General features: G+C 52.4%; 1 protein-coding gene across 2 annotated transcripts in view; it reads left to right on the top strand.

Moving 5' to 3' along the window:
• MRRF (mitochondrial ribosome recycling factor) overlaps window positions 1–12,004 on the top strand; it is a 141,790-nt gene that overhangs the window by 63,234 nt on the left and 66,552 nt on the right. For both annotated transcript variants that reach the window (XM_085612193.1, XM_085612202.1), the window contains exon 3: window positions 8,858–9,058. In XM_085612193.1, coding sequence (XP_085468319.1) covers window positions 8,881–9,058 — 178 coding nt within the window. In that variant the 5' untranslated portion in view covers window positions 8,858–8,880. The remainder of the gene's footprint in view (window positions 1–8,857; window positions 9,059–12,004) is intronic.

Raw genomic sequence — 12,004 nt, 5'->3', positions numbered from 1 at the left:
TTCCCCCCTGTTTTACTCAAAGAAAAGTTTTTGTCAAGAACGGGATCCAAGGATATTGGCCCAGCCTATGAGGCAATCATGTTGTGCAACCCTGGAATTTATTTTACGCATAGCATTGAACAATTTAGAATCAGTCTAGTGTCCCGGTGATTGTCCAGCATTGCAAAAAGTTCCATCAACTTTAATGGGCCATTTTTCAGTTCAATCAGGCCCCAATGTCTGCCACCCCCCTTTCTAGTAATAAGACAATTTATACATTATGGTTTGGCGACATTGTCCCCTGTTGCAGTTCTGGAACCCATGTTCCTTCAGTCTCTCTGTGCCGCCGGCAGACACGGACTGCTGGATCTCGATCTCCAGGAGCGCGTGTTGCGCCTTTCTGTGTCAGACCGTTCCCTGGGCGATCCCGGCCCGCAAGTGTTGGGCTCCTTCCGGTCCCTCCCAGTCCCAGGCGGCTTCTTCTGCTCCACTCTCCCGTCCAACCAGTCCTGTACATCAAGCGGGGTGGTGAAGAAGAGTGACCGTCCATCCGCGATTATTTTTAGCTTCGCTGGGAAGAACATCATGTACTTAAGCCCCCGTTGCCGGAGAGCCGCCTTCACCCCTTCGAATGATCGTCGTTCTTGCTGGACTTTGAGGGTGAAATCTGGGAAGAACCGGATAGTGGCGTTGTCATAGCGTAGGTCTCCCTGGATCCTTGCCGCCTGCAATACAGCGTCGCGGTCTCTGTAGTTTAGGATCTTTGCGATAATTGTCCTAGGGGCTGCACCTGGCTTGGGCTTGGGAACCGGTGCTCGGTGGGCCCTCTCCACTGTGAAGAGCGAAGAGAGCCGTTTCGGTTTGAGGTTATTTAGGATCAGGTCTTCAAGGAAGAGGTCGACGCTCGGTCCCTCCAGTCCCTCCGGGACCCCCACCACTCTAATATTACTGCGGCGCGCCCGCCCTTCCTGATCCTCGAGCTTTAGGGCTATTTGGCGGTGTTGGTGAGTCAGAGTGCTGAGTCGCTCTTCAAGCTTTTTGGTAGTTGTCTGGAGTTTGTCTTGACTTTTTCCGCCGTTTTACTCATGTCGGTTCACATCAGATTCATTTTGATGGACATGTTGTTCATTTTTGTTTCGAGGGTGGTGCCCAGTCCCTTGATGGCTGCCATTATAGATTGGAGAGATGGTTCCGCTTCATTCTGCTGGTCTCCCTGCAGCCCCTCCTCCAGCGTCGTCGTTTTCGGGACTGCATACTTATCCAATTTATTAGATTGCACTGTTGGGGCATTTTTTGGTTTGATGATGGTGGTCCGCAGGTTGGGTGCGCACCCTTCCAGGGGGCACCTTTCCTCTTGAGGCGTTATTCTCCGCTTAGGTGTTCCACCGCTCTCGACCCCGTCTACCGGACTCCGCCCTCCGCTGTGTCAATCGCGGGCCGCAGGGCCAGCAAGGCGGTCCCCACCCGAGAGCCGGAAGCTTCCGATCTGGTGGCCAGGGTGGCAACGCCGTCCAGCTGCGTGGCCAGGTATGTATGTGGTCAGATCTTCCCTCCGGCGCTCACCTTACGGCGGATAGGGGAGTGTGAACGGGCACAGGTCGTATTCAATCTATCTATTGGTGGGGCGCGTATCACCCACCTCGACCGCTCCAGATGCGTCACGTATGTTTAGCAAGGTGTGGCTTCATCAATTTTCACCTTTGTAGCCCCTGGCGAACGCGTCCTCTCAGTTAACGGGTGGCTGGCCCCCCTCCCTCCACCCCCCGGTCTAGTTGGTTTATGTGTGTCTCACACCTCCATCTGCGCTCTTCTCAGTGGACATTCAGCTCTCAGGTAGGGTGCCATCAATGCTATCTGCTACATGTGCGGGGTCCCTTCCAATCTGGCTCCAGGAGTAGTTCAGTAGCACCCTTCCAGTGTTAGCTTTTTAAGGGAGCCATGTTGAGAATGTACTGCCTCTCAAAATATATATCGCCCCCTAGGCTATGTTTCACGTCTCAGTCTGGATTCATCCTGTGTGAGAACGGAGATAAATCAGCTGCAGCACGGGAGGCGAGATGAGGCCAGCCTCCCGCTGAGCCGGTGCCGGCAAATACCCCGAGTCTCTCACTCCAGGATGTAGTATCCGGCTGGATACGTTCTAGTGTTCCAGTTGACATGTAACCCACACTGAACACCCACCCACCACAGGCGTCACCAGTCAGGTGACCCTGACAATAAAAGGGGCCGAGCGCACGTGCTCGTGGCCAGTTTGCTGTACCAGTCATCCGGTGTCTGCGTCCTTCATTTCCATACATGAGGGCCTGAGGGCCCAATTACCACAATGGCGACGAGTGGGTCCTATCCCACGTGTGCGGTGGCCTCGCATCCCCCGGTCCTGGTGGGGGAAGTTTGAGGCCGAGGAAAACGGGGGAGAGGAAGAGAGCTGCCGCGTGGAATCGCCCCCCCCCCCCCCCCCTGCGAGGAAGGTGCCAGCGGCCGGAAGGCCTGCGGAGCATGTGGCGAGCCCCGGGCCTGTAGTAAGAGACCGAGGTGACCGGGAGTCCACCCCGCACCTCATGAGCCGGCCGCCGTGTCCCTGGTGGGGTATTGCCCCGAGCGGAGCCCACCCGCAGCGGCCGCCACGCTGTGACCCCTGCAAGAGGAAGTCGGGTGCCCACCCCGACCCCGTCGAGCCGGCTGCGGTGCCCCTGTGGGGAAGTGCGAGCTAAGCGGAGCCCACCCGCGTGAAGGCGAAGGCCGCAGGTCGAAAGTGGGGAACTGCAGAAAGTAAGTCACCGCCGCACAGCGGGTGAAGGAGAAGCGCCACACCGAGACCCCTGTCGCCTCCGCCTGCTCTCCGCGCTGAACGCAAGCCGAGTGAGCCTGCGGGGGACAGCGATGAGGAAGCGAAACCAAATGCGGAGCCCACCCGCGACGCCGAGCTGTGACCCGGTCTCATCCGCCCCAACTCACTGCCCTGCACATCGGCACCACCACTCCCCACCCCGAGCAGCAAGCGAATGAAGAAGCTGCTGCGGGTGGGGAGAGCATCGGACAGGCAGCGGATGGCCAGCGGCGCAATGAGGCGCGAAGACAGGGGAGCAGCGTGACTGTGCCTGGAGGTGAGGTCCGTCACCGCATGAGGTGGCGCCAGCCCAGCTTCACACACACACACACACACCCCCCCCCCAGGGCCCGAGCAACGAGGAGGGGGCGGGACAGATCCCAGATCAAAGGCGCATCGTAGCGCGGACCTTATTGAAGTGTGAGGAGCACGAGGTGCCCCATGTGGGGACGTCTGCAGGCGCCCAGCGCTGGCAAGCAGTGAGGAAGCGAAAGCGGAGCCTACCCGCAGCCACAGCACCACTCCCCGCCCCGGTCAGCGAGCGAATGCAGGTGCTGCCGAAGGGGCGGGAGAGAAAGGAGAAGTGCCCCGATCACGTAAGGAGATGTGCCCCGATCACTGGTGCTGGGGAAGATAAATAAAGGTAAAAGACACTGAGCCAGCCGCCATCCACACAAGGAGCATTTCTCCCCCAGCTAGTGATGCCCCTGTGCAGCGCTGTCAATGCCTGTGGCCCCTCTGCCTTAGCAAATAAATATAGGAAAAAAGAGACTTACCTGCTGCCCAGCCCCCGTCCTGCACTCCACTGCTCGGCTGTGGCTCCTGCACTCCACCGGAGCCTGGAAAGGGAAAGAACATTCAAGGAAGAACAGGTTTGCAGCAGAGAAGGTTGCTGCTGAGAGAAGTAAAGTGAAAACCCTGCACTGCCATCTAGTGGCCGGAGAGCAGCATTGCACCAGCTGCAGGAATGGAATAGAGAGGCATGGAGAAGAGGCAGCGAGGCATGCACCGCAAGGTCAGACTGATGCACAATGGTGAGTGCACGGGAACGCGACGGAGGCGCGCAGGAATGCGCCAGAAGCGCAGGAAGAAGAGACAGTGTGTCACCGGGATGCCGCGCCATCCCACAGCAAGACAAGGTGAAAGAATAATGGTGTCAAGCCACATCCACCCCAGCAAGGACTGTGCTGTCGCCGCATCAAGTGGAGCGGAACCCTCGAGCGAACTAAAGGACTCAGCGCAGATGTACCCCGGACGCGGAAGGTACACAGCAGCGCCTAGGAAGAGGAACCCACTGACGAGGATGCGCGCAGCAAGAATCCGACACTGGCGGGCTAAGGATGAAGAAGTACACCCAGTGGCGCCAAGAAGCCACCACATCAAGAAATCACACAGCGCAAGGAGCAACGCGACTCTGAAGATGTACCGCGACGGTACGAAGAGAAGCATGCACCAGCACTCGACCACTCAAGCAAACACAGGTAGTCGCACGACGTGACGCACCTCGTGAAGCCGGCCACCCAGATGGTCGCGCGAAGGTTGCCGGCCACCCAGATGGTCGCGCGAAGGTTGCCGGCCACCCAGATGGTCGCGCGAAGGACGAAGCCGGCCACCCAGATGGTCGCGCGGAGGACGAAGCCGGCCACCCAGATGGTCGCGCGGAGGACGAAGCCGGCCACCCAGATGGTCGCGCGGAGGACGAAGCCGGCCACCCAGATGGTCGCGCGGAGGACGAAGCCGGCCACCCAGATGGTCGCGCGGAGGACGAAGCCGGCCACCCAGATGGTCGCGCGGAGGACGAAGCCGGCCACCCAGATGGTCGCGCGGAGGACGAAGCCGGCCACCCAGATGGTCGCGCGGAGGACGAAGCCGGCCACCCAGATGGTCGCGCGGAGGACGAAGCCGGCCACCCAGATGGTCGCGCGGAGGACGAAGCCGGCCACCCAGATGGTCGCGCGGAGGACGAAGCCGGCCACCCAGATGGTCGCGCGGAGGACGAAGCCGGCCACCCAGATGGTCGCGCGGAGGACGAAGCCGGCCACCGAGATGGTCGCGCGGAGGACGAAGCCGACCACCGAGATGGTCGCGCGGAGGACGAAGCCGACCACCGAGATAGATGGTCGCAAGGAGGACGAAGCCGACCACCGAGATAGATGGTCGCAAGGAGGACGAAGCCGACCAGCAAGATGGTCGCAAGGAGGACGAAGCCGACCAGCAAGATGGTCGCAAGGAGGAAGAAGCCGACCAGCAAGATGGTCGCAAGGAGGACGACGCCGACCAGCAAGATGGTCGCAAGGAGGACGACGCTGACCACCAGTTGGTCGTAAGGAGGATATAGACCTACAAGAGGTCGGAGAGTGCACTGACCTGCCAAGAGGTCAGAGCTGAAGAGAAGAGGAAGTCCGAAGGGACGTCATTGAAGAGGACCCCATGAGAGGTTCACAAAGAGGACCAGGAGGAGTAGGAAAAGAGGTCCAGTAACATCACTCAACATCAGAAGCAACTACGAGACAGAAGGTCGCGATGATTGGTCCAGTCACAGAGCGAAAGGAAAACAGTGTCCGAGTGGCGGGACAAGACCAGAGGGAAACGCGTAGAGTGCACGCTACACGAGGAAGCCTGGTAAGGACGAGCAAACAGGCAGGAAGACTGGATCACGTCGCAGTGGAAGGAGAAGGAGAACACCCGAAGAGGAAAGGAGAAGAGCACAGAGGTGTGCGTAACAGATCAACACGCACACGCCAGAAGGAGAACACCCGAAGAGGAAAGGAGAAGAGCACAGAGGTGTGCGTGACAGATCAACACACACACCAGAAGGAGTACCCGAAGAGGGAAGTGCGAAGGTGCATGGGCACCCAGACCTAGTACCTGGAAAACAACATCAGCCCCACTGGGAGTAAACGTCGATGCGTAAACCCGAAGGTCACCTGGGGACGACAGACACGAGCAGGCCGGTCCGTTGGTAACAACCACCTCTGGGAAGTCACGGACACAGGACCGTGGACATCCAAGGGGCAGAGGCCTCAGGGACACCGGTGGCAGCGGGGCCCCAAGACGAGAGATGGACTGTTGAAGCTGGCTTTGGAGATCCTAGGAGAACAGAGGCAGAGCGTGAAGGACCAAGTGCCAACAGCACCCTTTTAGGTGGAACTTCGGACACGGAAAGAGGACCCGTAGCGACTCCTCCAACGCGATTGGAGCGACAAAGCGCGGTCAACCGTTCCAGTGGAAGCCTGGCAACAAAAGGGCCTCCGGGTCGTCCCGTGAGAGGGGACACCCACGAGAGAGGGGTATCCGTGAGAGGGATATCCTGCAACGGGGAGTCCTGTAAGAAGACAACTACTAGTTGGAGGAAACACCTCTACCAGGGCATACAGCGGAAGGTCGAATAACGAGGGTCCACCGTCATTCCACCCACACTTCCACCGACGGCGGTACAAGAAAGAGACTGTGAAGCGCACTTCCACGTTGTAAGTCCCAAATCACGCATCCCTAGAGCACTTGGACATTGTGCCAAGGAGACAGAGTGGTCCCGGCTGTCAGAACACCCTCGCCGGCAGTCGACCATCAGCAAAGAGACGACGTGGAAGTCCTGCTCGCCAGTCAATGGTTTGTTTGTAACTTGTGCGTTTTCTCCCACATGTTCGGACTTCATTTTGGTTCAACTTTCATTAAAGTTTGGGAGGGATGTAGTATCCGGCTGGATACGTTCTAGTGTTCCAGTTGACAGGTAACCCACACTGAACACCCACCCACCACAGGCGTCACCAGTCAGGTGACCCTGACAATAAAAGGGGCCGAGCGCACGTGCTCGTGGCCAGTTTGCTGTACCAGTCATCCGGTGTCTGCGTCCTTCATTTCCATACATGAGGGCCTGAGGGCCCAATTACCACACAGACGGCAGTCTAATTTCGGGCGTGTGGGGAGGGGGAGGGCTTACCAGGCGTCGGAAGGTCCACGGCCTCTCCCCCTTCAAGTTTCGATCCACTCCCGTCTCCTCAGCCAGTCGGGTCCCGTCCAGCGCCGCGGGGCAATCCGCCGCTCCTCCGCTGCGCAACAGACGGAAGCGCATCCACGGGTTTACCGGACAGCAGGTAGTCGCCTGCCAACCCACTGCCGGTCGTCCCAGATCGGGGTGTGGGCCAATCAGCATTCACCTGTTCCCAGGCGTGGCGCTCGAGAGCCGGATTCCTCCTCGATCTCCCGACAGGCCGCGTCTCGCCTCCTAGTCCATCGGCGCCGCACCCCCTGGCCTTGCGCTTCCCTCGACGGCGATTCAGCTCTAACTTTTGCAGGTTACGGGTCCGTTACTATTGCTCGGGTGTCGGGCTCAGTTGTGATCGCGTCTTGAGGATTATTGAAGGAGATTTAGGGGGATTTGTGCCCCGGCAATGGCGGAGCTACTCGGCTAAGCGGCCATTGCTGTTGGCGCCAAGCCACACCCCCCCCCCCCGTTACTATTTTGATGTAAGATTTATAAACCGAAAGAAGTTGCACTGTTTTCCCTTCCAGTGTGAGTGAGACTTTTGCCAAAATACTTTATCAGTCTCTATTACTTTGTTGTCTATAGTAAACAAACATTTTCACATGACATTCCCTTTGGAGTGTTGATGCTTATTTTCCTGAGAAGCATTTATATTGTAATATTAGGCAATACCTGGGAGCAGTTTTGCACTAGGCTTGGAGAGCACAGACCGGGTGAAATTACTATGCGTATTCTCTGAGAAAGGCGAACACTAATCGTGATATTCACAGGTAGGTGTTGGGGAAAGCAGGCATAATGACATATTGGCTGCTGCTGTTCAGATGCTTGCCACATGTATAGCTATAAATGCCCGAGACCGATATTGGCTGACAAGTAGTCAAGGCAATCAAAATGCTGCGTTTTGTTAGTGTACCGCTGCTGATTCACAATGATAAAGCTGAACTTGCGCAATGCCTTCGCCCAATTTGGACTCTGAGAAACGCAAATGAAGTAGGCAAAGCTTAGACCACAAATGGGTGTTACCTTTATTCATGAAGCCTTCCTGATATCCTTGCATTGGTGGAAATGTCACCCTTGAAGAAAGGCTTACTTCTCCCACCAATGACATTATGCAAAAATCTTTGAAAACCAAAACGCTTCGTAGATTTATGTTTGAAAACTCATGTGCACGCCTCCTTGTGGAACTCCCTCCCACTACATTTGACGCAGGGGAATGACATCGTTCGATTCTGAAAATCGTTATGCCTCATCTATTCTCCCTGGCATTTAGATAGCGCTACCATCTTCTTGTAATACTTCTTAGTTATTCCTTGAAGTCCTGGCTTGTTGGTCATGTAAGACTTATATGCTGTCCTTACACGTAGCTCTGAGAACTTTTTACCGCATTGTCATTTTTTTGGTCACATTGGGTGCCCTTGGCACTTCCCAAACCTATGGGATGGACAACTGGTTAGCCATCACCAGGTTCTCGTAGAGCACTGTCCGGCAACCCACTAAGCTTTATCTACCCACACCTCCATAGTGTCCTGAGGCCACTGCTGATTAGTTAATTATGGTTTACTAAAAAACTCAAATAAATAAATACTTAAAAATATATATATATTTCCAACATTTTATAATAATCCTCCATTCCATAAATGCTTTTGCGAGATTAGTGACCTGCATTTGTGGTATATGAAACTTTGTGTGTGCGTGTTTGTGCATGCACTTTTTCTTGATTCTGTTGTGCCTTGTACTTCCGTTTGTCTTATAGTTGTAACTGAGAGGCTACCCATTGAATTTGGACTTAATTGCAACAATACAAGTTAGCTGTCAGTATATTACAAAGTTTGTTTACATGCAAGGTGACGCTCATTTTAGGCCATGCTGTAAGATAGCTTGCTCTTTGCTGGGGTGATGGAGATTAATTGTATAAATCTAAAAATGTTATAAAATGCAAGTGGTAACTTGCTATGACCAAACAATAAATATGTCCTTATGTGTGTTAGAAATAAATCTCATAAAAGTAAAAATGTCTAAGGTATCATGACCAAAAATGTATTGTGACTTACTGATATCTTTTACAGGAACAATAAATATCACGTCGAGCATGGCCTTACGATGTCTAAGCCAGATGCATACTGTTTTGTGTAAATCTCGTCCCCTCCTAGGGGGACCGGCTTTGAGAGCACATGCAAGAACCACAGCCGACTCCCTGAATAGCTGCCGGCAATGTGTCGGCATCCAGGCCATTCAAGCAAGGCACCTGGCAACCAAAAAAAGCAAAGGTAACCAAAGTGTTAAAAATTACGTTTTCACAATCTCTTCATTGTTGTTCTTGCCCCTTCCATATTTTAGTGTCGCGCTCAGTGTGACCACCTGAAACCTCTTGTGCAGGAACCTTGTCTACTCCTCGCCTTAATTCTAAATGTACCTCTGTCAGTAGTTGTCTGAACCTTCTTCCACATGTAACTGGAAACTGTGGGAATCCTGGATCTTGTGTACCTTAGTGTTCACCTCTCATCCCTTTAAGCATACCAGGTAGGCAGCAGTATACCCAAGTTATGAGGCGGAGCCCTTCGGGTCAGGATCCCTAGTTAACTCCAAGGGAATCAGTTTCAGCTACTGGGGTATCTCTTAGACCAGCAGCGCTGTTGACATCTCTATAATCTTTAGCTCCAATTGCTGCAGCTCTCTGTCCCTCACTCTTCTCTTCCAACTCAATCTCTCAGTATGTGTTTGATTCGCCACTGCCACACTTCTGACGCTCCTTAATGGTATTGGAGTGTGAAAGATAAATCACACTAGCAGTTTGTCAAGACAGAGCAGTGTCAAAATATTATGAAAGGGGTGATTCTTATGCGCACCGTTTTTTGTTTTGTTTTTAGTTTTTTTCCAAGAATGGCTAAAATGGGCTTCTCATCCAACTTTTCATGTCAGGATAAAATTTATATTGAAACTGAAAATTTTACATCTTCGACACGTGTTCTTATGTGATCATTTTCAAAAATTGGAATTTTATGTTTTGAATATTGTCCTGAGATGCCTCATATAAACAGAAATATTTCTGAAAGATAGAATGCATCCCTGGTGGAACCTTTGGATTACAAGTAAGCAACCATTCCTTGCAATGTACTGTGAAATGAGTAGTCTTTTGTTGGAAGGAAAGTTTAATGATGGGGATGAGACATGTCTTTGCTGAACTAAGCTCCAGACATACAAAGAGTTGTAGATTTTCTGTGTTACGTTGCATGAACTGGAGAGAAAAGAACTGTGTCCTAGCTACAAATATTTGGGGCAGTTCTACTCTCTCCCTGCGCTGGCACACTTTGTTACCTTCCTGCACAAAAGCGTAAAGTAAGGCGATTTATTTTATGCATGTGTTCGTGATGTAAAGGGTAAAAGAAACAGTCCTAAATTACGATATTTCTCCTCAATACGACAGCCTCGGGTTACCACACGATTTTGGCTTAAATCCATTCTTACAAGCCTTTGTAGATATGTGTTTGCATTTAATGCTATGGGTGGATGCACAGGAACTCTCATGCACAACCCATAGAACACCTCCCTGCACCAAAGTTATGTGAGGCAGAGCGTTGCACTACGTTTAGTTACAAATCAACACAAATTGGGACTTGCTTTGGTTTGTAAATCCCAGCAGAAGAATTTGCATAGAGTCTTCATTGAAAAAGTAACACAAACTCTTTGTAAATCTAGGCTTGAGTTTCAAAGGTGTGTACAGAATAAAGGATGACATGCTTTATATCACACATAAAACAAAACTTTAACGGAGGGTGTGCACACGTTCTGTCTGGCAAAAAAACTAACAAATAAATTTCTGCTAAATGTGTAACAAGCAGTAGGAAAGCCAATATTTCCCTCCTATAGGAGAGCTATTGGCTTTGTCGATTTCTGTACCATAGCTGAAAGTTAGAACAACAAAAGCGTTTCAACGTGGCCAGCACGGACCGCGAGGTGCAGTGGTCTAGTATGGAATTATTTTCTGCCTTCACAAAAAAATGTTTAAGTATCTTATGTCCAAAGTGAAATGTGCCATATTGGCCTGGCGAGAAGACTTCTCCAAAAGGGCCATGCAGAGAAGGGACCTCAGCGATGTCTGCATCTTTGCAGCTTCTTGGAACCTGTTGGTGGGACTTTTTTGGGCGCTTTTTTTCCTGGCGGGACTGGAGCAAGCAAGCAATGAAGGGGGAGTGAGTGCTGTGGGGACGGGGCCAGCAACAAAAAGAGAAGGGTGGTCCGACCAAGCAATAACACAGGGGGACATGTGTGCAAGTAAAAGGAAAAAAAGTACCTCTGAACGCAGTGAACAGTGGACGGAAACTGGTCGAGGGAAGCAGTACTTGTGAAATGCTCCAGAGTAGGGACAATCACATGACGAGGAAGTGAATCCAGTACTTCCTGCCCAAAGAAGAGCAAGGACCTGAGACTGATGACTAAGCTAACCAATGGTAAGCAGTGTGTGGGCCCTAAGCCCCAATAAACAAAATGTCTTGCAGCTGACTGCGAGACCTAAAGTATACAGTGTGCGAGTAAACTGTCAAACAGGCGAATGTGTCATCCTAACATACTAAAGGTCATTAAACAACCGACAAGGTCCCCTAAACATTTAGGGGAGCTAGAGTGAAGGTAGGAGAGTGTTTAAGGAAGGGGCAGGGATGTGTCCTCCCCGACGTGGTAACAGACTTCACAACACAGGACCTTTGCAACGCAGTCTTTAAAACACAGGTAAGTACCATGCAGGTATATATTTATACTATTACCACGCAGTACTTTAACATATAAGTATCTTTTTAAATACATACTTTTTATGCTATTAAAAGGTGCAAGGAGGTAAGTGACTTTAGGGTTCAGGGGTGGGTAGAGGTAAAGGTAGTTAAGGGTGACTTGAGGGTTCAAGGGAGGGTTGAGGTAAAGGAGGTGGGAAGAGGTGTGGTGCCGTGGCCAGGGCGACTGATGCTGGAATCTGAGGCTCACGGTTTGATCCCCAGCACTTGCGGCAGGTCAGTCCAGCACCATGTGACTCTGGGCAATAGCTTGTTTAATCTTCCCGAAGGCCCCCAGTGCCGGGATGCCTTCGGGTAGCTGTTCGCGCTTTACAAACACTGGATTTTACTTGAAGGCTCAGGGGAAGGTAAAGGTAGGTGACGGTGACTTGAGGGCTTAGGGGAGGTAGAGGTAAAGGGAGATGAGGCAAATGGCAGCAAATTTTAATT

Source organism: Triturus cristatus, chromosome 1_2, assembly GCF_964204655.1.
Source record: "Triturus cristatus chromosome 1_2, aTriCri1.1, whole genome shotgun sequence".
Classification (NCBI taxonomy): Eukaryota; Metazoa; Chordata; class Amphibia; order Caudata; family Salamandridae; genus Triturus; species Triturus cristatus.
This window is presented reverse-complemented; position numbering and strand designations above follow the sequence as displayed.